General features: G+C 45.0%; 1 protein-coding gene across 2 annotated transcripts; it reads left to right on the top strand.

Moving 5' to 3' along the window:
* Window positions 1-3,323: 3,323 nt before the first annotated feature.
* On the top strand, window positions 3,324-23,252 carry GOT2 (glutamic-oxaloacetic transaminase 2). Of its 2 annotated transcripts, XM_032957687.2 has the most exons (10): window positions 3,324-3,549; window positions 10,590-10,746; window positions 15,812-15,940; window positions 16,254-16,313; window positions 16,790-16,951; window positions 18,205-18,309; window positions 20,399-20,549; window positions 20,730-20,895; window positions 21,374-21,524; window positions 22,994-23,252. In XM_032957687.2, exons 1-10 carry the CDS (start codon window positions 3,464-3,466, stop codon window positions 23,114-23,116), a joined length of 1,290 nt encoding a protein of 429 aa, XP_032813578.1. In that variant the 5' UTR covers window positions 3,324-3,463; the 3' UTR covers window positions 23,117-23,252. The 2 variants fall into 2 exon arrangements, with proteins under 2 accessions (XP_032813578.1, XP_075924374.1); XM_076068259.1 differs by lacking the exons at window positions 3,324-3,549; window positions 10,590-10,746 and adding an exon at window positions 11,108-11,191.
* The last annotated feature ends 3,812 nt before the right edge of the window (window positions 23,253-27,064 follow it).

Genomic DNA, 27,064 nt, shown 5'->3' on the forward strand with positions numbered 1-27,064 from the left:
CATTTTTGGCAATTGTGCTGACACACATCTTGTAAAAGAGATATGCAATCAGAAAATGTGAGTTTCATTGATTTATTATTATACAATCCCAGAAGTTCTGAAAAAAGAAAACTAAACATGCATTTATATTCTTGGTTCTTTCGGTAAAGTCACGTAGAAGGGAAACAATAAAATAATAAAAATATAAAAGTAATTAAATTAGTATTTTTTTTTATTTTATTGTTTCCCTTCTACGTGACTTTACCGAAAGAACCAAGAATATGAATCCCTGCAGTCACGAAAGCTTGAACTCAAAATTTAAACATGCATTTGTGAAAGCTTTATTTATATGGCGATAGATGGTCCCTGTGGTTAGTCCGCCTTTCACCAAATCACCCGCAATGCACCCCATCTCATCATATCTCTGAAGCTCGTCAGGGTTGAGCGTAGATAGTGCTTGGGTGAATGGATAGTGCTTATAACATTGGTGACGTTGCACGGCCAGGCTATCGTGGGGAAAAGGCCTGGGCGGGCTGCAAGTCAGTAGCGGGCATTAGAGGGCAGACGGGAGGACGTCGTCCATCGACATCATCAATCACGGGATGAAACGGAAGAGTTTTAAAAACCCATTCCCATCAATTTTCGTGTTCCACTTACTGTGTGGTGCCGCCACAGCGGAGCCGCTCCGTTGGGGCCGTGCCCACCGCCGTGACACCGCCACCGGGGAGTGACGGCGCCGACGCGGCGCGCCCCTCGCCGCCCCCCCCACCCCCCCCCCCCCACGAATGCACGCACACCCCACGTAGAGCCGGGAGGGAAGGTCACCTGGCCGACAGGTTTTTATCCAGAAGCCCCTAATTGGATCAAGCTTCATGGTTTCCTGTGGCCGGGAAATTTGGCGATCTACCCCCGAGGCTGACGTGCACCGCAGCGCCGTGACCTGACATTAAAGTTACGTGGTCACGGCGGAGGCCGTTGAGCCACCGCGAGTGAAAACCGTACACACACAAACACGAGTCAGTGGGCCAATAGCGGGAAGAACGGAGAGCGGACGTCCGAGAAACCACCACGGTGACGTCACCAGAGCATGATCAAAGTACCGGAGAAGGCGGGAAAATCCGGGCTTCCGATTGGGCAGGAGGCCAAGGGGCGTACGGAACTGAATGCCTTTTCTTATAGATAGGATTAGGAACTGAATGCCTTTTGTTATAGGTGAGATTACGGATCCAAATAACAACGGGACAGGAACATTCCGACATCTGAATGGACAGGGCGGCACGAGTGCGGAAGCAACTGAATGCCTTTTGTTATAGGTGAGATTACGGATCCCAAATGTCAAAGGGGCAGAAATATCTCAGCCTCCGATTGGACAGAGGGGCACGAGCGCAGGAACAACTGAATGCCTTTTGTTATCGGTGGGATTAGGGATCCGAATGTCAAAGGGACAGAAATATCTCAGCCTCCGATTGGACAAAAGGGCACGGGCGAGCAAGTGCAGGGTCCGCGGAATGCCTTTTGTGATAGGTAGGATAAAAGGCAGGTGATTGAGACAGTAAAGGCAGAGTTCTTCCAGTCATCGAAGTCCACGGAGCCTTGGAGCCGGCCGCTCGGATCGTCCATGTGATGAGTTTCAGCACAGCCAGGCACGATCTTCTACAGAGACGACCCACAGCGTCGCCCTTCTACAAACTTCCAGCGCAACAGAGAGGACGTAAGCGTAAGTAAGAGAGAGAGGTGAGTGTGGGGCTATTTAATCGAGGGTAGAAAACGGAGCGATAGGCAGGATAAATTGAGCCTAGGATTCCCGAAGGATAGGCTAGGAGGGCCTGCTGACTCACACAGACACACGTAGTTTAGCAGGATATTTGCGGGGAATAAAACCGCTAATAGAGGATAAAACTGTGTCGTGGTCGCTGTGAGTATGAAGAGGGAGGCGGAGTGTTTTGTGCTCGCGCGCATACGCGGCTATTTGCGGCGAATAAGGGAGTGTAGCGTCTGGTGATCGCGTGCACGCACGGTTGTTTACAACGAGGCGGAGTGCTTAGCGTGCGCGTGCCTACGCGGCTGTTTACGGGAGTGTCTTGCGGTCGCGTGCATGCGCGGTTGTCTATAGTGAAGTGGAGAGCTAAACGCCTGGTGTGCGCGTACACGCGCGGCTGTTTAAACGGCCCTTTAAATCGGAGCGGAGTGACTCCGTCCAATCAGCAGCGCACGCAAGGCAGACGCCCCTGCCCCCTCACCCCCGACCCCAACTCCCTCGCGTGTGATTGGTGTACGGGGCTCGGCAGGTAGCAGCGTCGGGTTTGTTATTGCCGGGGCTCGTAGGACGCGTGTGAGAGCGGATCCCGGGGCTAAACGCCGGCTGCGGAGTCACGCGTCGGCGCACTATACCCATCGGTGTCCGTGCGGGACGGAGTCTTGCTTCGCGAGCACGCTCACCGCAGCACGCCGCCGATCTCGCGTAGCGCGCCGCAAAAAGCGTACGAGCCACTAGTTGAGCCATGCCTACGCGGTCGGTAGCAAAGTCAGGGGCCCCGGGGGGTGAGGAGGTGGAGGTCGCTAACCCGAACCCCACAGAACAACCGGGGGGTAGTGGTATGAATGGAACGGGGGAGTCGGGGGCAAAGGCCCCGACAATTCGGTGATGGCGGGGGACGGTAGCCCCCACAACTGTTTCATCGTCCAACGCAACATTTTTGAATACATGAACTCGTGGAAATATATTTCTAGAAATATTTGTTAATAATTATACAAATATTTTCTTAAAATGTTGTGTTGGATGATGAAATCCATTGACAACTTTGCATGCACACAATTTATAACCTTGGCAGTAGCTCAATTGCAAATGTCATTAAACGCACGTGGCTTGAGTGAAGTGCACTGGGCCATGACTTTTGTAAAGTTACGTCATCACGTTGTTTAAGGTATGACGTCAGAGCTAAGGCCACGGCTAACACGCGCCGTCGGTGTGACGTAATGACGTAAACCGCGTTTACAGCCACGCCCTGTGTTTGCGTCATCACGTTGAGGTTAAGCCACGCCTTTACGGTGTCACCCTAACGATCGGCAGCGACAACGTCAAGACGTAGACCGATTGCGTCATCACGTCGACGCTAAGCCACACAAACCTACGTGCGTCGCGTTCACTACCCCGCGGCGACGGCTGGGTGGAACGCAACGTCATTTCTGTCCAATCACAACGCACGTCGGGCATTCGCATGACGTCATCTCGCGGTACAAGTAGGGCCCCCCCCACCCTACCCACACCTACCCACCACTCGCGTGCAGCGAGGCCGTTGCTCTCTCACCACCCACCCACCCCTCACGTTCCAGACGCGTCTGACCGCGTGTGCCCTCCTCCGTCTCGATCACCGCCGCGTCTCGCCCGCCCGCCCCGCCTCTCCCTCGGGCTCCCGTCTCCCTGAGCGTCCAGCCGTCACTGTCAGTCTCGCGCAGCGTGAAGCGACGAGCCAAGCCAACCCAAATGGCGGCGCTCCGCAAAGGATTCACGGCGTCGGCTCTGGGGCGACTGCCCCTGCTCAAGGTCGCCCCGGCCGCCGTCAGGGCGAGGTGAGCACCGGGATCCGCTCGCCCGCTGCGGTCGCGGTGAAACTCGTTGCGACGTCGACGAGTTTTTGGGCCAACCCCCCGCCCCCACCTCCCCCCCCCGTGATTTGCTCGTGTAACGATGTTACCGGGGGGCCCGTTGTCAATCCACTGCTGGATGGAGGGCCCTCCCGAGGCCTCAAGGTCGTGGCGGTTGTTTGACCACGCTTGGTCACGCTGCTCCCGCGCGGATCGGGCAATTTGTTAAGAGGCCAGGTCTGGTGCTTGGTGTCGTTAGCGTCGCGTAAAGGGTCACAGTGAGACGTACGGGACTGGTACCACCGTATTAATGCACAAGGACCGCGATGCAGTACTGTGAATAGGAACCATAACACTGTAAAGACAAGTGGATGTCACAATATCGTTCAATAACACACACACAAATTTTGATTTAAAGCTTTCGTGACTGCAGTAATTCATATTCTTAGTTCTTTCGGCAAGTCACGTTGAAGGGACTTTACTGAAAGAACTAAGAATATGAACACACACAATTTTTGTGCCTGGGTAGTAAGTGTTATTTCGTAATTGCTTACGCCTAAAATGTATAGAGAAAGGCTATTATTCCCCACAAACTTTACCTTTGTGACCAGGACAGTGATATTTTGAATGGAAAAACGGGCGAATTTGTGTCTTTTCGTTCACATAAAGTCAGAAAAAACAACATGAATTAAAATTAACATGTATTTATACTAAAGTAATACAAAAATTACCACGAAAGATTTAGAAGTGAATCGTTTTTGGAGATATACGATTGTACTGTAAATCACTTTCACGAATCAGTCTCCCATCATGTTCTCGTTATACTGTCCTTGGTAGCGGCATTCAAAGTCCAGTATATCCTGGTGGAATTGCTCACCTTGCTCCTTCGAGTACGCTCCCATGTGCTCCTTGAATTTATCAAGATGAGCATCAAGGATATGGACTTTGAGGGACATCCTACAGCTCATTGTGCCGTAGTTCTTAACCAGTCTCAACCAGCTCCACATATTCTAGATTTTAAGCTTTCGTGACTGCAAGGATTCATACTCTTTGGCCTTTTTGGTAAAGTCACGTAGGTAAAATAAATGAAAACAACTAAATTAAATCACAAATTTAGTTTTCATTTATTTTACCTATGCGTTTTCGACCTTGTGATTGCCCAGGAAGCCACGAACCACTGCGACAAAGCTGTCCCAAGCCGCTTTCTCCTTACTAGTGAGCTTCTTGGGGAATTCATTGCACTCCAGGATCTTCTTTATCTGTGGTCCGACGAAGACACCGGCTTTGACCTTTGCCTCAGACAGCATAGGAAAGAAGTCTTGAAGGTACATGAAGGCTGCCAACTCCTTATCTGCAGCTCTGACAAATTGTTTCATACGGCCCAATTTGATGTGCAGTGGTGGCATCAGCACCTTGCGGGGGTCCACCAGTGGCTCCCACTTGACGTTGTTCCTCCCCACAGAGAACTCGGTCCGCTGTGGCCAGTCCCGCCTGTGGTAATGCGCCTTGGTGTCCCTGCTGTCCCAAAGGCAAAGATAGCAGGGAAACTTGGTAAAACTGCCATGGAGACCCATCAGGAATGCCACCATTTTGAAGTCTCCGATGACCTCCCAGCCGTACTCATCATACTTCATGGCGTCCAGCAAGGTCTTGATGCTGTTGTAATCCTCTTTGAGGTGCACCGAGTGAGCCAGAGGAAGAGACAGGTACTTGATACCATTATGGAGCAGCACTGCTTTGAGGCTCCTGGATGAGCTGTCAATTAAGAGGTGCCACTCATTCTGGTTACAGGCGATTCCGATTGCCTCAGACTGGTCACATTGTGGCAGAAGCAGAACCCATCTTGACGGGTGAAGAAGCTGCAAAAAGGTTGTTGACGCTTCCTCTGATCTGCGACTTGCACACTTTTATTCAACAAGTTCCACTGATTGAGCCTAGATGTCAAAAGTTCGGCATTGGACTTGGTGAGACCAAGATCTCTTATCAAGTCATTGAGGTCTTTTTGGTTGGTGGTATGGGTTTCTCTCCTCAGCTCCACCTCTGAAATTGTCATCTGGATCTACGTCTTCCTCACTCTCTGAATTGCTGCTGTCTTCTAAAGACGGCTGCTCTCTCTCCGGAGGAGTGGTTACAGGGAGCTCATGGCAGTGTGACACCGGGGCATTCTTGCCAGTCCGACGTTTGGAAGGGTCCACCATGTAGAAGTAGAAGTTGCTTGAGTGGTCAGTGGGTTCCCGCCAAATTCTTTGGAAAGCGAACTTCATGGCTCTCTTTTCCCCTCTGTACCATCCGACAAAAATACATTTATTTCACCCATGACTAATGTGTAAGAGATTATCGCAACATTTTTCATAAATTATAGATTTTTTCAAGAACACTGAAAATTGAAATTTTAAAATGTAAAACTTGTACAATTTACATTTTTTTACTAATTTTATAACATACAATTGTTCATCTTACCTTCCAGAGTTTGTTTACATTGTTCGCACGTGAAATTAGGTACCCAGTATTTGTCTTGATCCCCGACAGGCATGCCGAAATATTCCTTGTAGGCGTCGCACATCTTAGCAGATTCTTCCACAGAGTACTTTTTTCGCTCTTGTCTTGATAAATTGGCTGCAGACAAAGCAAAACGCGTCTGCCGGATGCTTGCAGTCTCTTGATGCCATCTCAGAAAATGCAGATATGTATCCACTTATGCAGCTGGAACGAAACTGAACTGGTGGGCTTAAGGCTTCTGTATTTATACTACTATTTATTTTCCTGGAAAGTTATAGAATGTTCTAGAAGTTACTCCAAGTTTACTCGGCACTGAATATATCTGGAATGTTCTGGAAAATAGGTACATTTCAAAATATTACTGTCCTGGTCACAAAAGCAAAGTTTGTGGTGAATAATAGCATTTTTTTTTACTTTTGAGGCATAAGCAATTAGGAAATAACACTAGAAGGAACAAAAAAATTGTTAGTGTAATACAGCACCATGTACTGTAGTGTACGGTACAGGGATTACCATAATCCCTATTCCGTACACTACAGTACATAAAGAGGGACCACTGTACAGGAAACTACCGATATCGCTCTAGAGGACTACTCGAGCCCACCATAGGTAAATCTCCATATATATGAAAGGCAAAGTTGTGATTATGTGCGTCTGTTCAAAATATTTAGCGTACTTCTCGACATGCAACAAACTTGAAATTTGCCATGTGGGTACTTTCCAGACTGTACACCATGCAAAAAATATAAAAAGACACATATTTTTTATTGGTGGGGGGGGAGCTCAATAATGCATATTTCTTTAGCACGGAAAGTGGGCTGTGACGTCAAATCTGTCATGTGACCCGCGCATGTGGAAGCGTAACGCATTGTAGTGTAGTGGTTAGCGCGGGAATCGAACTCGGCAACCCGAGTTCGATTCCCGCTCACGGCCACCACCGGTGACGATTATTTGAACCGGTTCTGGGCCTCCCCTAGGTCGACTCAGCCTCAAACGAGTAAATGGTGTGGTGTGTGAACATCGCCACTGGAGGGACAAAGGCGGCCGGGCGTGGTGATTGCAAGTTCCGGGCAAAGCCGGGTAGTAAAGCTAGTACAGTATAACACGTACCACAATACAACACGGGGATAATGCAGCTCCATACAGGGACCACATCAGTAGGGCATTCATTAAAACTAAATGCCCTACTGATGTTCGTGTACAATTACCATGCACCGTTTTGAATACACTAGTGAACTGGTGGCCAATTACCATGCACCGTTTTGAATACACTAGTGAACTGGTGACCAATTACCATGCACCGTTCTGAATGCACTAGTGAACTGGTGGCCAATTACCATGCACCGTTCTGAATACACTATTGAGCTGGTGTGCACATTCGTACAATTAACATGCAAACTACAGTTCTGTTTGCTCTAGTTAGCTCGTGTGGACTTGCCATCTAAATGTCCAACTGACCCAGTATTGTAATGCCGAGAGCATATGGTAAACTTTTATTCCATGCAATATACGCATTTTAATGGATATACATTTGGTTAAAATATAGCGCACTTTCTGCTTGCTTGGGGCAACATGGGCACCTTACCAGTGCTGCAAACGCGATTTCATAAACTCGGCAATCTTCGGATGTGCAATGTGGGTTTATTCAAACCAGGCTGGGCGTTTTTTTTCCTGTTTAACAATTATCCAATTCGGTACACTGGTGCTATTGATGGTTTATTATACGATTGGTTGTTTATGGTAAGATTAATTTAGCATTGATGTTCAGTATCTAAAGTGTGTGTGAAAAAAAATGGGGAGGCCGAGGCTGAATGACTGAATGATGCAGACGTGTGGTATTGCATTACACAAACGCGTCCTTGAACAAGATAGAAGCGTTTAAAAATAAAACCAAGCATTGACGAGCCCCCATCAACCCAACACATTTTGCATTTCGGAACGGTCATTAGCCTTCTTTTAAACTCGGTGGTAAGGAAGATTGACAATGTGGTAACTGTACAAGTGCACCCACATAGTCAACTTATAACTTGATTACCGTATTTATTACGTACATGAATATGCATATTTTTTGTTGTCAAATTAAGATTTGTAAAGAATTAAATATACCGGCGCTTTAATTAAATTGGGATTTTCCCACACCAGGTTTGCACCACTTAAGCAGACTGTTTGACGAAAGTACATTGCTACCGTGTGCACGTTCCTTAAAATTCAGTTATGAGTTAAAAAAAAAATGCGTATTCAATTGCCCAGCGTCATCCATAACCATGGTCGGTAATGGGAGCACTCTGGTAATGAAAACAGCACCATTTGCTGTGGGGAATATGAAGGTCATGTTAATAATAATCCTGCCCCCCCCCCCCATCTTAGTAACATGGCATTTTCACCAGTGTCTCTGGACCATTATTTTAGATGAGAACCACACCCACCAGCTCATTTGGACAGCACGACACCCCATCACTGATAAGTCACGATTATATTATATGGACAATTAAAATGGCATCAAAAGAGATAATCACAACATGTTAAGCTAAAATAGGGCACGTTGGATTAGATGCCTTTTCTTGCTACTAGAGTTGTCGCTCATTGATTCCTTAGACCCTTGAAGACTCGGTTTTTTAACCGTTTTTTTCATCTCTTCCACACTTGTGTTCAGCTTCTCTTACTGCGTCTTTCCTCCCACTGCTCGACTTTGGAATTCCCTCGCATCTCTTTATTCCAAGTTCTTATAACCTTCGTGCAGTCATGCCAACGTACTCTATTAAGTCGTCTATGTACCCCTTCGGTTGTGTCTTTTTTTTGGGTAGCTGGCCCACTTGGCGTTGTTGCACCTTTTGCGCCTGTACTCTGCAACCGTTATTTAAAAGGTGGGGTGGGAGGGGGATCAAAACAAATATCTAGCCACAATCTTCTTTGGTTTTGTTGCAAGAGAAGCTGGGCATCGAATTTGCTGCAATCGTGCAAAGCGGTCAGTCAGCCTGGGCGGCACGCGCCAGGCACTTAGGGAGCTCTCGCACCGACCGGGCAAGTGTGACCGCGTGTTGGATACCGTGACAGAGGAGACTTTCCGACGACCTTGAAGGGTTTTTTTTTTTTGCCGCAGCTATTTTCATACAAACGTGCCTCCGCGCTGTGCTACTTTACGTCGCCTTCGTGTTACAGATGCAGAGCAACAATAATTTTTCAATTCAGGTGGTTGAGTCGGATGGTTTGTCAGGAGTAGTGTTGTGCGTCGCTGTTATGATGCCTCCTTCGGACTTGTGAATGGGACATTGAGTCGTTATATATTCCGTGGACTTCTGGGTGACCACAATAGCACTTGGGAGGTTTTTTTTTTGCATCAAGTATCCACCACATGGGCTGCCATTGTTAGTGTGGATGCAGTTTAGGATTTCCCATAAGCTTTGTGAAAGATTGCATCTAGGGATGGTACTCGTACAATAGTAATACATTTCAATTGCTTCCATGATAGTGGAGGAGGTGGATATGTGAAAGAGATACTGCTTATTTATTTTCCCCATTTATAGTGATGTGAATTAGGTTATAGAGCACAAACGTGAACATAGTATGATATAGTGGTATAATACTACATTTTCCAATTTTTTTTTTATCTCCAAGGATGAGCTCACCTTGTATCATTTTATATATTGCTTCATTTTTCTCATTTCGCCCGTGAGTGACGTTTCCTGGTAGGAAATCACCTTTTTAGAAAGCTAAATTGAATTGAATCAATTTAAAAATGTATTTTACAGACTATGGACCCCAAATAGCTCTCAGCCTCCTTATTCGGATTCGGCATGCTATACTGTATTTGCCCCAAGGGCGCAGCGATGCAGAGAGATGCATGGCGCGTCATCAAATGTCGGCATTGTGTTTGATGGTTTTTAATTGAATGTTGGCGTTTTTCAGGTGAAAATGTGTTCACACTTTACAGCACCATAAACACCAGTGTTGTATTTGAAATGGTGATTGAATGTTTTGTCCCACGACAAACCTTTTTTTTGTCCCACGACAAACCTTTTATTTACATTGTTACCCATCCTGCCATGATCAAAAGTTATTATTCAAATGAAGCTTTTTTTTGTTTGCTCTTTTTTAACAATTATATTACATTAGGAAATAAATCAATCATACAGCTAGCAGTGCATCATCCTGTCTGAGAACAGCTGAAGAAAGATGTCACCTTAATACTTGTGAAGTTGTTTCTATTGACCATAATGACACTTGAAACTTGCCTTTTAATATCCTGCAGAAATGTGCTGTGTTAATTAGATAAACGTGTTAAGTTTCCGAGTGAATACAGGCTAAAGTAAATAACTACTTAATATAGTTTTGTTTTTTGCCATCCTTAGTCGCCAGGCTAAGACCATCAATAAGCTACACGGGACAACCCTGTCTAATCATGCCTAGTGACTCCGATTTAACACTGGAATCATAACCGTGTGGCTCAAGAGCTCTTAACTTCTGAACCTATTAGGCCACCTCAAGTGATAGAATGTTGATTGGGTGATTGAATGTGTGCTGCCCAGCTCATGGTGGGCAAATGTGGAGATGGGACCCCCCGACCCTATCCTGGGAGTGACGGAGGCCTTCAAGCGCGACACCAACCCCAAGAAGATCAATCTGGGTGTGGGCGCCTACCGTGACGACAATGGCAAACCATTTGTCCTGTCGTCGGTCCGAAAGGTGGGCATTTCTTAAATATTGTATTGCCTTATTTTGAAATTTGCAACAGAAGCCACAATATTGCTGTTTTATGTGGCCTTTCATAGTTTTCAGAATAATACGCCTGCTTTGATTTGTAGACTCGTCACCTATTCAGCCAAGCCATTAGTGGCCTTCACCAAAGTGTAAATCAGGGCTGAGGGGTAGCACTTTCCAATGCAACGAAAGCCAGCTTTGCAGCTCTGTGGGAATTTCCGTGCCGAGTCGTTGTAATACAATAAGTTGCCAAATTGTTAACCTTATGGCCATCTGAGAGCTAGGAATTTATTAGTCCAATATATTCTGTTTTGTTTATCATAATGGGACACACGCAGATTTGTATAAATTTCCATATGCAATGATTTGTCAAATTACTTATTTTTGTACTCTTCAGCACCGGACTAAAAGCTGTAAAGCCTTTAGGAAGGTATGTCAAAAGTCTTGTTTTCGATTCTTCAGTGGATTATGCAAATGCGAGTATTTGAAAAATGTTTTCTACGAATACATAACAAACGTCATCTTGATTTTCAGTAGTTAACAATTACAATATTGTCCCTGTGGCATATGAGCCCTTGAATTGCTCGGATGACTTTTGTTATCTGTTCTGCACTTTGGATCCACAAATAATATGGTGCCGGCAACTGGGAGACATTGTTTTCTGTAATTACAGCCCTTTTACAGACTGAAATATGAACCTTATGGCGGGACCCTGGGGTCCCGAATGAACGGTCAAAATCCAAATTTATTTAATTATTTTTGGCGACTCGTCCCACCGCGCACATAAACGCCGCAACCCACCTGGCGCAGATCATTCTGTTATGTCGTCCAAGCACAGCGAGGACGCATGCGCAGAAGAGCTGAACAAGCAAATGCAAAGGTTCCACATCACGTCCTTGCTGATGATGATCTTGACACCATCAAGGAGAATGCCAACACGTGGGAGGTTGAGGACAGCTTTCCCTGCTCTCATCGTCGGCCTCGACAGTACTTGTTGAGCCCAACATCCCCTGGACCGAGCTTTATCGCCGATACAAGGCCAAGTTGGATGCTGTCAAGGGGAGTCGAGTCGTGTCTTATTCGCGATGGATTCAATACGTTCACGTGTTCTATCCTGGACTGCGCTTGACACGCACCACGGAAGACGTTTGCGACTGCTGAATTTTCCTCGACATCCAGCTCGCGTGCGAGGATCTTCCAGCAGATGAACGCGAGCGCCTACTGGAGAAGAATTTCCATCTCGATGCGGCCATCGGCCAGCGCCGGACGGTGTCCACTTTCGTCAAGGAGAACGTCAAGCAGCATGCTTCTGATCAGAACGTCCCCGTCACCCTCATTCCGGACCACTATGACGACACCGAACCCGACGTCAATTCTGCCCACGCGTCGAGCCGCCTGCCGACGATTCAGATTGAGGACTTTGGCGGTAGCTTCGCCATGTCACACTACGGTCACATGCGGCCGTCGGCCGATTGCTTTAATTCAAACCTGATGGTGCAGCATTTCCTGCTGGCGGACATCATGAGCGGTGTCAACAATGTGATCTTCTACGACGAGTGCGCGAACGCATTGTGCAGTCTCCATTTCATGTACCACATGCGGCTGCTCACAAAGAACCCGGGCGTGATGCCCAAGACCGTGGTGGTGATTCTGGATAACTGCGTTGTCCGGAACGAGTCTCAAGTCGTGTTCATGTTCTTCGCGCTGCTGTCGCTCTGGTTCTACCGCAAGGTCGTTCTGTTGTACTTCATACTGGGGCACTCGCACAACCAAGCCGATCGAGTTGTTGCATGGTGTCGCAGTTCGATTGAAGCACTTGTACACGCCGTCGGATATCGTCGATGCTGTCAACCTGATCGACAGCGTCGAGGCAACATTCATCGATCATCAGGATGCCCAACGCCCTTTGTACATGGGCTGAGACAGTCTTTTGAAGAAGCACTTCAAGTCGATGCTGCCCCGATACACGTACAAACTACTGCTTTGAAGTCGATGGAGTGCTCGGCATGAGACACCTGAGCCCGACTTCGGACAGCGAGGTCACCTACGTCCCACTGATCGTGCCGGAGAACGTCGATATCGTGCGGCGATCCATTCCACAGAATCTCTTTGGCGCCAACGTCAACACGATCGAGGAGGAGACGTTCAAGTCGATCCGATTGCCGACGGCTCCTGTCAGCAGCCTATCAAACAAGACGCTGACCTCACTATCGAACAAGTACTTCTCGATTCCACCCGAACACCTGCCATACTCTCCGGCTGTCCCGAGCGAGATCAGCTCGCAGATCGACGACGATCCGATGCCTGAAGGAGGCCCCACTCGTGCGGCGAGACGAAAGCGTGCCGCCATTGACGCGATGGTGGAGCCGGCCGCTAAGCCGAAACCTGTACGTCCCAGGAAAAAGGTCGCCATGGGCACAGGCCAGAAATAAATTCTCGTTCTCCACCAAGCACCTGTCGTTGCCAAAATTGCCGTAGACATGAACAAAACTTTGATTAGCGCATCGTGTAGAGCTAATCGAGAGGAATAGATTGCCGTATCGTTCACCTTCAACGGACAAAGACGTCGCAACGCAGTTTATGCGAGAGCCGGGGGCTTATGGGACCCCGGGGTCCCGCCATAAGGTTTATATGAATAACATCCCACGGGTCACATGTTTATTCTATGATTTCAGAGAACTAGCCAGACTTGTTATTAGGGAACCTTTAGACTCCCAAGTTCAAGTCTTATGATTTATGATCCGGTAATGTAGAGGGGCGGATGCTGCCACGTGACTTGCATTCCAGATTTCGCCGATTCGATTCAATTGCCGGCAAGGCAGTTGAAACGATCTGAAAGTTACTCTCCACGCAGTAGTATAAATGTTTACGCCACATTTAATCTACCCTTGGGTCACATCTGGTGGGCTAAAGTGTAGCTACTCTGGCCTCTTCCACGATGTGGCCGTTATGGAACAGTAGGCCAAATACCTCCCTGGGGGGCTGCAGAGCATCCTCTTATCACCCGAATGTAGACTGGCCTAAAAATGTTGTTGAAGGTAGGGCCTGTGACCTTGGCATTGCAAGGGCAAACGCGTGATTTAATTTTTTAAGTGCCACATGAAAAAGGAATAATCTCGCATGTACAATTGAGAGAAGTAAAAGCAGCTGTAAGTGCGAACAATTAAATGCAACATCTCTGTTATTCTTACAATGTGTTTTTGCCCAAAAGCTTACGTTTGTATTTACGAAATAACATTATTTTGAGACTTCCCCGTCCTTTCATATGGCTTGTGTAGAGCAACCAGTAGAAATTCATTGTAAAATTTGTCTGGATATTGGTGAATTCCAAATACTTTGCCTTCAAAGATGCTTTTCCCCCTCTTAATTTCACAACATGTTTGTGTTAATAACACATGGTGTGTGCACAACATTTACATGCCAGAAATGTCAATGTCTTTTCACAACCTTGGTGTTTGTCCTAAAATGACCTACAACAGTAGTTATTTATAGCCTGGCAGACTACAACATGTTTATATTGATAGACCAAGATAGCGCATGCAGATTAAATATCCAATTGCATTTACTTGAGCAGGCAAAAAGGGGCTAACATGTGGCTTTTTACAATCACCGTACATGGAGCCCCAATAGCAGCTTAGCGAGATAAGCGTTTGCTAAGGATGTTATTGTCATGTACATGTACAGTCCTTCGTTATTCCACTGCTGGATAAAGGCCTTAAGCTGTGAGTCATAGCGATTGTTTGACTATACTTCACCACACTGGTCAGTGTGAATTAAGCTGAGGAGTATATAGACTTGGCTGCGTAGTACAATACACAATGGATATTTACCTTCTGCTATCCACGATGTAGCATGGGAGTAAGGCACTTTTATTTCCAATTATTTAATCATTTTAACACATTTAATAGTAATGTACAGGCATGTCTGTGTGCATTGCATTGCTTAGCACATCTATGATACTTCGTTGCACATCAACGTTGACTGTTACAAGTTCCTGTATAATTTGATCACTGGGATACATTCTTGATAGTTGTCCTGAAATCCAGCAGGTTATAAGAACCCCTTGAAAAGCCTCTTTCTCTGGGCCAGATAATTATGGGCTCATCTCCAACCTTCCTCGAGTCATTACCATGAGCCTTAGTCCTTGACATAATTTGCAGGCAGTGTTTGTGGTTGGCTGTAAGATAAACTGCTGGATCCCTGAAATTAAATAAGATCTGTAAAAATGTTATATATACAGTGCTATTGAAAAAAAAAATCCCCAATTTTTATCCCAACTGTGCTGTTGGCATTATATCACGAGAAAGATTGAACTGAGATCTCTCGCAGAGCAGTACAGCCCTTGCGTGTGTTCCAAGAGTGGCCCATGAAAATGAATATTGCAGAGCTACCTCGTGAGATTACTTCAAGTGACCTGGTCGACACACTGTGGCCCAACACTTCCCCACCTTGCTCTGCCATAGAGCAATGTGCATCATGTAATAGTAAACACATTTATTTTACTTCTCAGAGCTTTAATTTGGCAAAATTTAGTGCAGAACCAAATATAAGGGAGTTTTTTTTTTGTGACCAGGATGAGACCCATCGACTCATTACAATGGAGCACCCAGTTGAATCAGACAGCTGCTTGGATTTAAAACTAGGATCTTAGGGGTACCAGTGCAGCGCTTTGACCTCTGAGCCACCCGGCCACCTCCAAAATATAACTGCCATCAGTAAAGCGATTAAAGTATTCTGAACCGTATTGACTTGTGTCCTACTGGTATACTCAAAGGTGTGGATTGCATGTACAAAAGCTCTCAGCCTTAACCAGTCCAGCTCAAAATAACTGTGATTGGACATGTCATTCAGACCACCAACTCAACAGCTGAGAAAACATGGCTATCCCAAAAAAATGGCAACATGTTCAGTTCTGGATAAGGCTTTCGCACATGTAATACACACCGTTGTGTGTGTATCTTGTTAAATCTCTGTTTCTAGTCTGCATTTTTTTAAGTTGTTGTGATGGGTTCTCATAATTTACATATTTGAATGCTTGTATACTCCACAGGCTGAGGCCATCCTGGATGGGAAGAAGCAGGACAAGGAGTACCTGCCCATCGGGGGCCTCGCCGAATTCACCAAGGCCTCTGCGGAGCTAGCTCTGGGGCAGGACAGCGAGGTCATCAAGAGTGGCCGAGTAAGCTGCCACCTTTTCCTTGATGGGACACACCGCGGTGGTCCCGATGCTGTGTTTCAAGCCTGGAATTTTGTTGTTGTTGAACGAGTGAGAACAAAGTGTACAATAATTTAGAAACCCCCTCCAAGCAGTAAATGTATCATGCAACCCAGGTTATAATACCTGTTGTGTTCGTTTAATGGTATTCTTATCGCTCCGTAATATTCGGCCCCCAGGCAAATGTATTTTTAGATGCACATGCTAACATTTCTTATTAATACAATTCTCTGTTTTTGTTTCTAAGCAAGTATCTTGACTGTTGATCTCTTCACAGTACATCACAGTTCAGTGCATCTCTGGGACTGGCAGCCTGCGTGTGGGCGGAGTATTCATGGTGAGTTCACATCGCCAAGTAATCTCAGTTTATGGCAGAGTTTCCTAAAGTTTAGTCATTGCGACTCACTACAGTACACCTATATATAGCAAGCGTCTCCATTCACATGCAAATAAAGTCCGATTAGCACAGTTAGCTACGTACAGTGTGAAATAAGTTCTTCATACATACAAGTAATTAACATCTTGCTCGCACCATATGATTGATAAACTCAAACCCACGTGATGTAGAAAATGTAGATTTTATTTTATATAACCTCTGCATTTGGTGGGACCTTGTTTAGCAATAATCAGGCACTTGCAAATGGCCTCGGCTGAATTTTGTATTTGAATGGAGAAATTGCAGCACGTGGCAAAGAGGATTGTGTGGTAATTTGCGAAGACAGGAGTTTGAGAAACCCTGGTACATGGTGTGTTCTTTAGCTCCGTTAATGCCCATGTTCCACAAGTTGACTCGTCGCCCATGTCCGGGTGCAGTCGCGCTTCCACCAGGCCAGCCACGACGTGTTCCTGCCCAAGCCATCATGGGGGAACCACACACCCATCTTCCGTGACAGCGGCTTGCAGCTCAAAGCGTACCGCTACTACGACCCTAGCACCTGCGGATTTGACTTTTCTGGAGCACTTGATGACATCTCGGTGAGTGTTCTCATTGGTTGCGCGGAAAACGCGTACTATTTATCTGCATGCAAGATATGTTCCTCTCTTATACGTTCACTTATGAATGGGCACATCCTATAAGATGGGTAGGGAACCGTTTCACTTACTAAGGGCCAATTCGAATATTTAACGTCCTTTGGCAAGATAGACACTTTACAGCTTCATGTTTGTTATTAAATAATAATGGCACAAAAATATTACAGCTCACTTTTCCAGCACTGATTTCCTCCGGCTAACACATTGATGTTGAGTCGTAATTCCGAAGTAGACACGTGGCTGAGATGGCCGTAGTGACGGATAAATATTATTTGCGGGACATTTGGTGGTAGACCCTTTGGCCACGAGCTGTATGAAGTGAAATCGTGGACCGTATTTAACCCCTCGGGCTGGGGGTTCCCCCACCCATTCTTATAAGGTAATCATGTGTAAAAAGAGCTTTTTGTTATTAAGTATAGTTTCAATGTGAAACATGGCATGCAGACAATCTTTAAGTATTAAATGACAAACATTTAATGACCCAACATGAACCCTGGTTATGTTATTCTATACGTTTCTATTTATAAGCCCTGTCACATTCCACTAAATCATCTGGGCGTCAGTGCAAGAATAGTTGACCTAACTGCTGTGCACACACCCATGGCATTCTGGTAGCTGTTCACAGCACATAGAGGTACAAGAATGATAGTTGAGAAGTGACTAGCTAGTGTCCAGTGCTTCTTTGCACTTGAACCATTTATGAAGTCCATCGAATGTGGAACACTTTTTTAGGCAGATTGGTTTCCAGTACTGTGTTTGCTGTGCTTATTACTTGGCTTTATTCATATACTTGCGATGATTCGAGATTTGATACATTTTCATGATTCAAAGTCACGATTCGATTGAGATAAGTTTGAGGGGCATTTATGATGCATTCAGTGTCTGTAATAGCAGTAGGGTTTACATGAACCAACTACAAACAATACCTATGAATAAAAAAAAAAATTGTTTGCACACGGTTTGATGCATGCTTTCTTAATCGATTAAAACAGTGCATCGTTGCATGCCTCTTAGCCATGTCCTCATTGGAAATAAGACTGGTGTTATTTTTTGCAAACTGAGGCTATATAATTGGGCACGATTATACCACAGACGCCGCCTTGTGCGGAGCCTCCAGAAAATGCTTGCCATCATCGTGACTTCCCTTTCTGTTTATCAAAGACCGCGGTTAATCCTTTACCTCTCTCGTTCGGCAGAAAATCCCAGAGAAAAGCATCATCCTGTTCCACGCGTGCGCGCACAATCCCACTGGCGTGGATCCCAAACCAGAGCAGTGGAAGGAAATTGCTGCCGTCGTAAAGGTGAGCCATCATCAGATGAGCTGTTGGTGCAGCGAGACCAATTAAAAAGGTGCCCGGTGTGAGTGAAGAATGCGACGGAGCAATGGTTCTCAATGTTTCTGGTATGGCGGGGGCCTCAAATCGAGTCCACTGGTTCCTGCGTCCTCGCCCCAGCCCCCACACTCAACGTTTCACATTCGTTTTTTGTCACAACGCGCCACTGGCGTTCTCTGCGCAATTTCCCCTACGTAGTCTCCATGCCATTGTAGCCGGACAGTTGCCGCCAACCTGTCGTTAAAACTCAACCTTATTTTACCAGGAGAGACCCACTGAGCAATTATAGCTCTTATTCATAAGCGAACTGGCCGCGCAGAAAAATCCATGTGACTGTGGGGAGAACATGCAAATCCCAAATATACAGGCGTCAGCATTGAGATCAAACACACAACCTCCGGTACGTACCAGGTGAGGTAGTTAACATCTTGCCACCGTGATAATGAGAGAGAAGAGAGACATGCAAACTCCAAATATGCAGGTTTCAGTCGGGATCGAGCCCACGACTTCCTGCACACCAGGTGAGGTAGTTAACATCTCGCCACCATGGCTCAGCGAATCCCATGGAATCTAGAACGAAAAAGTAAAAATAAGTTGTTGAGAGGCATTCTCTGGTGCTAATGTTAAATAATTTGCTCCTGAGATGGAGTTATCACGTTATTTTCAACAATCAACAGAAAATGTCGAAAGCAAATTGTGTGCAGTTAAACTAACGTGTCGAAGCACTTGGTGGTTGATTGTTTTTTTTGTTCTACATGGGGGTATTTTTTATGTTTATTATAAATGTCAAGCAGTGTCAACAAGACTATCGGATGAAAAATTACGCACTTCAGTTCATAATGTTAAACTAGTTTTTACTCAGTTATGACATATATTCATACTGCATAATATATTCCTAAAGGTCAGAATATCTTGTTACATGTGCTTTTTGAGTTACAATTACATGATAGCGCTGATAAATTGTCACTAAGTAAAGAGGGGGATTTCAATTTATATCACAGATGATGAAACGTGGCTTTAAGCATTAAAATGCCAGATGTTACTACAGCAAATAAACTGGAGTTCTTTCCAATCTATTCAGTCAACTAACACGCACATTTATTATGACGGTGAATATTCTGCAAGTCTCTTATGTGTGAAAATTGCTTTTGTGAAAGAGTGTGCATGTGACATTCCCACTCACTCGTAAGCAGCTTTCACTGCATTAATGCCTTCGCGCACGCTGGGCCTTGACGTCACCGTCTGCAGCCATGAACAACATGGTCATGATGACAGAAAATCCTTTCTCATTTGCACTCGCAGCTTGAAAAATCTGTTCGTGCCTCCTGTCGGGATGATCAAATAAAGCCATAGTTTTTAAATACTATTTACAGCAGTTGGAATTCGTGCACATGAAGATTTAGGTGTGTGTTGGCAGTCATGTACATGGAAATCCTGACATTCCTCAATTATCATCATCAACACTGCCTTCTTATAGCACAATCTGTAATAGCTCTTGAGAATTGTTGTTTGTTAATTTTCATTACACGATTACTAACATAGCATATAATCACTAACACACATTACAACTAATTACGAATCTACAACTCATTACTAATCATAACCATTGACTGATTACTAATCGATTACATAATTACAATACTCCCCCCTCCACCTCAAATCACTGCACCTGAAATGAGTTAAATGATGACGTCACCCTGCTGCTCTATTTAAGACCGGGAGCAAGCGAGGGCTTTACCATTCTGGCGAATTGCCCGATGATGCTGGATGTAATTACCAGCGAAACGTCGTACTCAAACGGTAAATGTTGTGGATTCACTCTTCAACACACCGGTGGGCTAAAGAAGTGAATTATTTGTCTTTTGTCAACGTGACACTTTTTTTGCTGCTGGCCGTGTCGGGTGGTGGAGGGTTACGACACATTTATAAATAACGCGATCTAACCCAAAAACCTTTATTTTGAATAATATTGGTCGCGAAAGCCTACGTGTTAAACTGACGATTACATTATATTGATTGCTATCCTTGCAATATCCTTCCTGTTCCCCAACTGCAGAAGAAGAGCCTTTTCCCATTCTTCGACATGGCGTACCAGGGTTTTGCAAGCGGAGACACCAACCGTGATGCCTGGGCCGTGCGCTACTTCTTGGAGCAAGGTCACAACATTGCGCTCTGCCAGTCTTATGCCAAGAACATGGGCCTCTACGGTACGTACCTTTCCATTACCACGTTGCTCGCCCCCGACCTGCTCTGCATTAATTATATATCAACGACTTGCGCAGATGCTGCAGCTGGATTAGCTTGATCGTCTTGCCCATTCTCCAATAACGTGTGTTCTTCTTGACGGGACGCCTCGCACCCCCCAACCCCCATACCCCATGGGATAGGCGAGCGCATTGGTGCCTTCACCATGGTGTGTGCGGATGCTGAAGAGGCCAAGCGTGTGGAGTCTCAGCTGAAGATCCTCATCCGCCCCATGTATTCCAACCCCCCGCTCACCGGAGCGCGGTTGGCCGCCACCATCATGAACACCCCGGACCTTCGCAAGGAGTGGTACGGTCCACGGAACCATGAACACGTAAACTTCAGCCTCAACCAGTGACCTGAAATGAAAGTGATAGATTTGTAACGACAGCTTATGTTAATGCTTGCAAGTTATGTTGAAATGTAACAAAAATCGAAGGTCTTTCACAAGGCATTCACAAAACTAAATCACTGATTGAGGGCAGAAGTCTGACATTTTACCAACCAAATTTAATCTTTTCAATTTGTCTCTACTAATCTATCTTTTCCCATCATCTGCTATTACCGCACAAACCCATTTCACCTCTGTCCTGTTTTCAGTGTGTGTGTACTCACTACGGGCTCAAAGTGCACCTAAGCATGGCACAAGCGCCGTGGTGACGTCACCGCCACTTGGTGAACGACAATTTTTGCTGTTGCTGTCATTATGGGCACTCGCAGCATTTGCCCCGAAAGTCTGCATAGTTAAACAATGGGAATTTAATCTTTTGTCTTTGCATGTGCTTAGGCTGGTGGAGCTGAAGGGCATGGCTGACCGCATCATTGGCATGCGCAGTCAGCTGGTCAATGACTTGAAGAAGGAGGGCTCCACACACAACTGGCAGCACATCACAGACCAGATCGGCATGTTCTGCTTCACGGGCCTCAAGCCTGAGCAGGTAGGCACACGGCCGAGGCTTGTGTCCGTGTCAGCTGGCGGTTTTGGCCCCGTCGCAGACCCCAGCACCATGCATGCCCACACCCCGCTGCCATTTCACATCTGTGAAAGAGAGCTTCACAGTTTATTGGATTCCTCAATGATAAATAAAGATTCTGACATCGGTCTCACAATGTCCGATGGAATTGTGCTTCTGCACTGCTGGCATTTCAAATCAAGTCTCATTTCCATGGTGTCTGTTGATTTGCATTTGATGAGATAAAACGTTTGCCACTGGGAAATAATATGTATTGTTTGCTCCCTCCAAGAATATTCGAATGTACCCGGTTTAGATTAATCTCATTTATATTTATAGAGCACCTTCACTCAAGGTGTTGACATAGCTTACACATCGATGACAGTGTAATGGTGTAGTTGACAGGGGTGTACAAGGATTAATGAATGAGTGACAGCGATAGAGGGTACGTAGGGATCACAAAATGTTAGGGATGGAGTGGAGGAGCGAGGGGAGGGAGGAGAATGGGCAATAGAGAAACGAGGGAAGCTTTTAAAGAGGAATTGGAGGGGGACTGCTTAATGCACAAGGGAAGTTGATTCCAGCGGCGTAGTGCAAGGAGGGAGATGGACTGAAAACGGGATTGATTAACTCCTTATACTTATAGGAACTTAATGTATGTTCGTGTGACCGCATCTGAATGTATTTTTTTTATCATGTTTTTTTTACCATTTTCCAAAATTGAAATTGAATTGGACCAGCACTTGGGTTGTGTGCTATGATTAAAGCAGTTACTTTTAAAGTGGTCTCTTGATGACTGTAATTGGATGGAATCCATCGTGTAACAATTTTGACTTAAAACCTATTCATAATTTTCTATATGTATATAAAAAAATATAAAGGACATATCATTTTTTTATATTTAAGGAGGTTAAAAATAATGGAAGGACCTTTTGCCTACTATAATCACCTAGAAATGTCTGTCTGTCCCGTACGTGACGTCACTCCACATGGGGCAACCCCTCCCCTCATTAATGATCATGAGCTGAACAATTTTTCTATTGAATATTTCAGATTTACTGCAATATAACACCCTTCCTTGGACGGACAAAAAAAGCTAGTAAATTATATCCATCTGATCAATTTTCCAAATAAATACACTTCAAATAAAACTAGCGTAGTGATTATCACATGGAGCCAGTGACTTGAGTTCCATTCCTGGCCACGGATAACAGAAGTGGTATCTTGGTATCTGAACCTCTCCTATTTCACCAACTGCACTAACCAGCTTGGTCCAGTATCCCCCATTTATGGACGTGGGGGGGAGGCCTTCATTCAGAGGTAGGTTGACAAAAGGCCGTGTCAAATGTTAAACAATACAATGGATTGAAGAACTCGTAACCAAGTAGTTGCTTCCCATTAATCTCTGGCTATATTCGATGTCACTAACGGCACCTGCCATTGTGGTGGGACAGGTGGAACGCCTGATGAAGGAGTTCTCCGTGTACATGACCAAGGACGGCCGCATCTCCATTGCTGGCCTGAGCTCTGGGAACGTGGGCTACTTGGCGCATGCCATCCACCAGGTCAGCAAGTGAGCAGCCGAGGAGAAACAAGCCCAGCAACGCCAGGGCCCATTTGTCTGCACCCACAGCACCTTCTAGTACATGCGACGTCGTGGAATACTACACATTCGTGGGAATATTTACCTGCTCTTGTGGCAACAGGGATAACAACTGCGGAAATAGTATTTTTGATGAAATTGTATTAGCAGGGCTCATTTGGTCGATTACCAACATTTCAGTAATTTCTTTGTTGAAGCTGACAGAATCTTGTGTTCAAGGGTGGGGAGATGCATTTGAATTTAAACAAGGGTGGGAGGTTGTTTTTCGTGACGAGGTAATTAAAAAGAAATGGCGAATGCTTGTAAACTGTGGCACTTAAGTGGGCAATAAGTCCAGCTACTTTCAAAAGATTACACTTAAGCTATCATTATTTGTGTAGTGTGCTATAATACATCGGTGTGATGTACATACCAAAACAATAAAGAATTGCTGATCATGTCAAGCGTCCATTGTATTTTTTGCAGTTCTGAATCTACACGTGATAGGATCGTAACGAATTTAATGCAAAGTGCCTCTGTCGTGTGTTTATAAACTACATTTTCCAAATCAAATGGGAAATAAAGGCCGTTTTATTTTGACATCACTTGCAATATTTATCCAACATGACATCAAAAAACCATCGTATCGAAAGGATTGTAAAGCGTTGAAACAAGTGCGCAAGTGTTTCATAAATATTTGCATTTATAAAAAAAAACCTATTGTGTGAATACCACGTGCTCAGAATAAATTACACTACAAGGACGAAACCCAACTACAATTGAGGCAAATAATTGGTTCTTGAATCGTGGCAATTGATTTTCCAGGCGGGTGGATCATTATACATACCTACTACGATTGTTTCGGTAAAGTCACGTAGATAAAGAATCAAATAAACTCGCGAGAAAAGGGTCTGTCCCCCCCCCCCCTTTTCTCTCTGCCTGATGACGACTGCTTGTGTTGCTATTGAGAAACGTCTTGAATTTTATTTTATATCTACGTAACTTTACCGAAAGAACTAAAGAATATTAATTCCTGCAGTCACGAAAGCTAAGTCGAAATTAATGCCTAATACTATTCACAATTTTATTCAATCTAACCTGATAGCGCATCATCTGTGTTGACCGAGCACCTGAAAATAATTATTACTACACTGCTGCAGATGAAGTCATCTTCTCAACCTGTAGCATGCATAGTGTAATACTGTGGCAAACATTACAGTGACTCCGCATTTGACAATCCGTAGCTGATGTGTATTAATTGCTATGGCAACACTGCCTTGTTAAATCGATGTACACGTTTTATGCGTTCTGGAAATATTTATTTTGCGCACGCTTCATAATAGTGGATCAACCCCAATTTGGGTTGTCATTTTTAAAATTCATTTATTTCCTTAAGGTGTTTTCCCATGGAGCCAATGTGGAATGTAGTTGGCAGTGGGGTTCGCGTGTTCATGATGCTCATCATAAACAACACGAAACATATGCCATGAATGTACCTCGCGCATAGGCTTTAGGCAAGCCACACACAGCTGTTCATGCCATTTAATCTTTATATCGATGGCACAAGTTGTGACGAGACCTCACCTTGGAAGAATTCATGCATTTCAAAAACTTCCATATAAATAACGCTGCCTTAAAAATTAACAATGTAGAATGGGCAATTTTTTAGGCATTGACCCGCCATAGCTTTTTGAAATCGGACGTCACAAGGTTGCTGGCATTCCACGTCTAAGGGGCCGTCCATAAATGACGTCACGCACCTAGGGGGAGGGGGTTGAGAAATGTGACGTCACATCAAAATGCGCAACTTTAAATAAATAGACAAACACGTTCTCCTTAATTAAATATACTTTTTAATAAATGTTTTCTCCGACAACATCAGAGTGCAGCGCCAAATTAAATACGCACTACAATTACAATAGCTTAAAACGATCTGAAGCATGTTTTATTTGGGGGGGGGGGGGCAGAGCTTTGTGACGTCATATTTGAGGGGTGATCTGACTTTGTGACGAGGAGGGGGGGGTCAAAAATCGTCCAAAATCGCGTGACGTCATTTATGGACGTCCCCTAAGTGCGGTAACGGGGTGTTCATGACACGCCACGGCTCACGATGTGTTCAAATAAGGCGTTTATTTAGAAGCTGTCGTCATGTAACTTAATGAAATCAATTCCATGACAAGACAATGGGGCCACCACGTGACCTCGTACACGTAAACCATGGGCACTTGTGCGAGTTACTCGCAATCGTGTCGATGACCGAAACGGCATCTCGTAAAGTATAAATACTGAACTGCACCATGGAAATGTGGCGGGGCTGTGCATCTCTCGCCCGTCGCCACCAGGGGGTATGATTGCCCAGTAAAAGTCTGCAAAAAAAATCCACATTCCTCAATAACACTGGTCTTAAAATAAAACGCATATAACAGTGGACGTTTTGGGCAATAGCACTTCTTCATAGCACAAACATATATACCAGAGAGAGTTAATCAGCTTTGCATAACTACAACTTAACACCATGGGGTTTTCTGATGGCCCGGCCTGTAAATCCGTCATGCCTTGGCATATGTTTACCTTATTCAACATGTAAACAATTAATTTGGCGATTCGGTACTGCGTTGACAGTAGGGTAACGGGCACAATTAACAAACGCGACTCCTTGAGCTTAATTGTGACACGGGTGAACATGTGTCTCATGCCTGGTGTGCTCATCCAATGCATGTACTATTTGGATATAACCACTTTCCCAAGAGATATTGATATCAAGTCAATGAAAGGTTTTTGTGCATGCTATTAAGTCTTGTAAATTGCAAACACGAAAAAATGTTATTTAAAGATGTAATAGTTAATGAATACTACTTTAGATATACAATATTAATCTGCGGTAGTACAGATAATATTTGGACAGTAATATCAAAACATCAGTTGCACTCTCCCAATGTTTACCATGAGCAGCATGTGCAGTGTTCTCCTGGGAGTAAAGTTCATGGGTTTTTTTGCTGGCGTAAATACTGGAAGAGGAGGAAACTACATGTAACTGACGAAAATAAGAGGCTGTTGACGCGTAATGTTCCGGGAAAACTTCCAATAATTTCCCAGGACAGTTCTGGGAAACCAGGAGAGGTGGCAATACGAGGTGGTAGTCATGGTTAGCGTTTGATTTTCTCCCCATTACACGATATTAAAAATCAAATGTGGCATGAGCAGCAGACATAATTGGGCCATAGTGGCAGGAAGGGAGTGTAGATGGCAGGCAGTCTGCAATCCCCAAATTGAATGTGCCACGCACCTAATGAGATGAGTTTCTTGTGCAGTGGTTCCTCGTGTTTGCTGGGTTAGCTCGCAAATGAGAGTTTGCAAAACTTCCTGAATGCCGTTAATCCGAGTACTCGCCCTTCCTTTGTCTTCATCATGATATGATGCCGATAGCTCAATTATTTTACATATGCGGGGTTGGGGGGCATATATGTAAACAGTGTCTAATTCTGGTGACATCTCACAAAGTTCGGACAATCATCTCATCACAGTACATTAAACGTCTTCCTTACACAATGTGTTGTTTAAAAAAAAAGCAACCACACAATGCCCTTTGTTTACTCGGGAAATCCTCACTTAGTCGGATAACTTCTTTTGGTCAGGAATGTTTTCCAACTGAATGTTTGCCAATGCCATTAATGAGTGTTTGGCATGGACATAATACTAAAAAGCCTTGCACCGATGCATTCAATTCACTTGCCGTGCCGACATCTCCCGATTCACCATCCCTCGCCTCGAGAGTGCTGGATTGCAGACACGCACCACTGCGCCTGGTTAAAATGTATGAATGCCCTTGTACAGTTTTGTATCTGGGGAGAAGAGAGGAGATGTTATCCCTTGCCCTGCCTGCACACCCACGGTACAGTGTGCGTCTCGTGTTTTGTGCGCTAGAGGTCTAACAAGACGTCGC

This window comes from Petromyzon marinus, chromosome 20 (assembly GCF_048934315.1).
Source record: "Petromyzon marinus isolate PM22_M1 ecotype Great Lakes invasive population chromosome 20, UKy_Petmar_22M1.pri1.0, whole genome shotgun sequence".
Taxonomy (NCBI): Eukaryota; Metazoa; Chordata; class Hyperoartia; order Petromyzontiformes; family Petromyzontidae; genus Petromyzon; species Petromyzon marinus.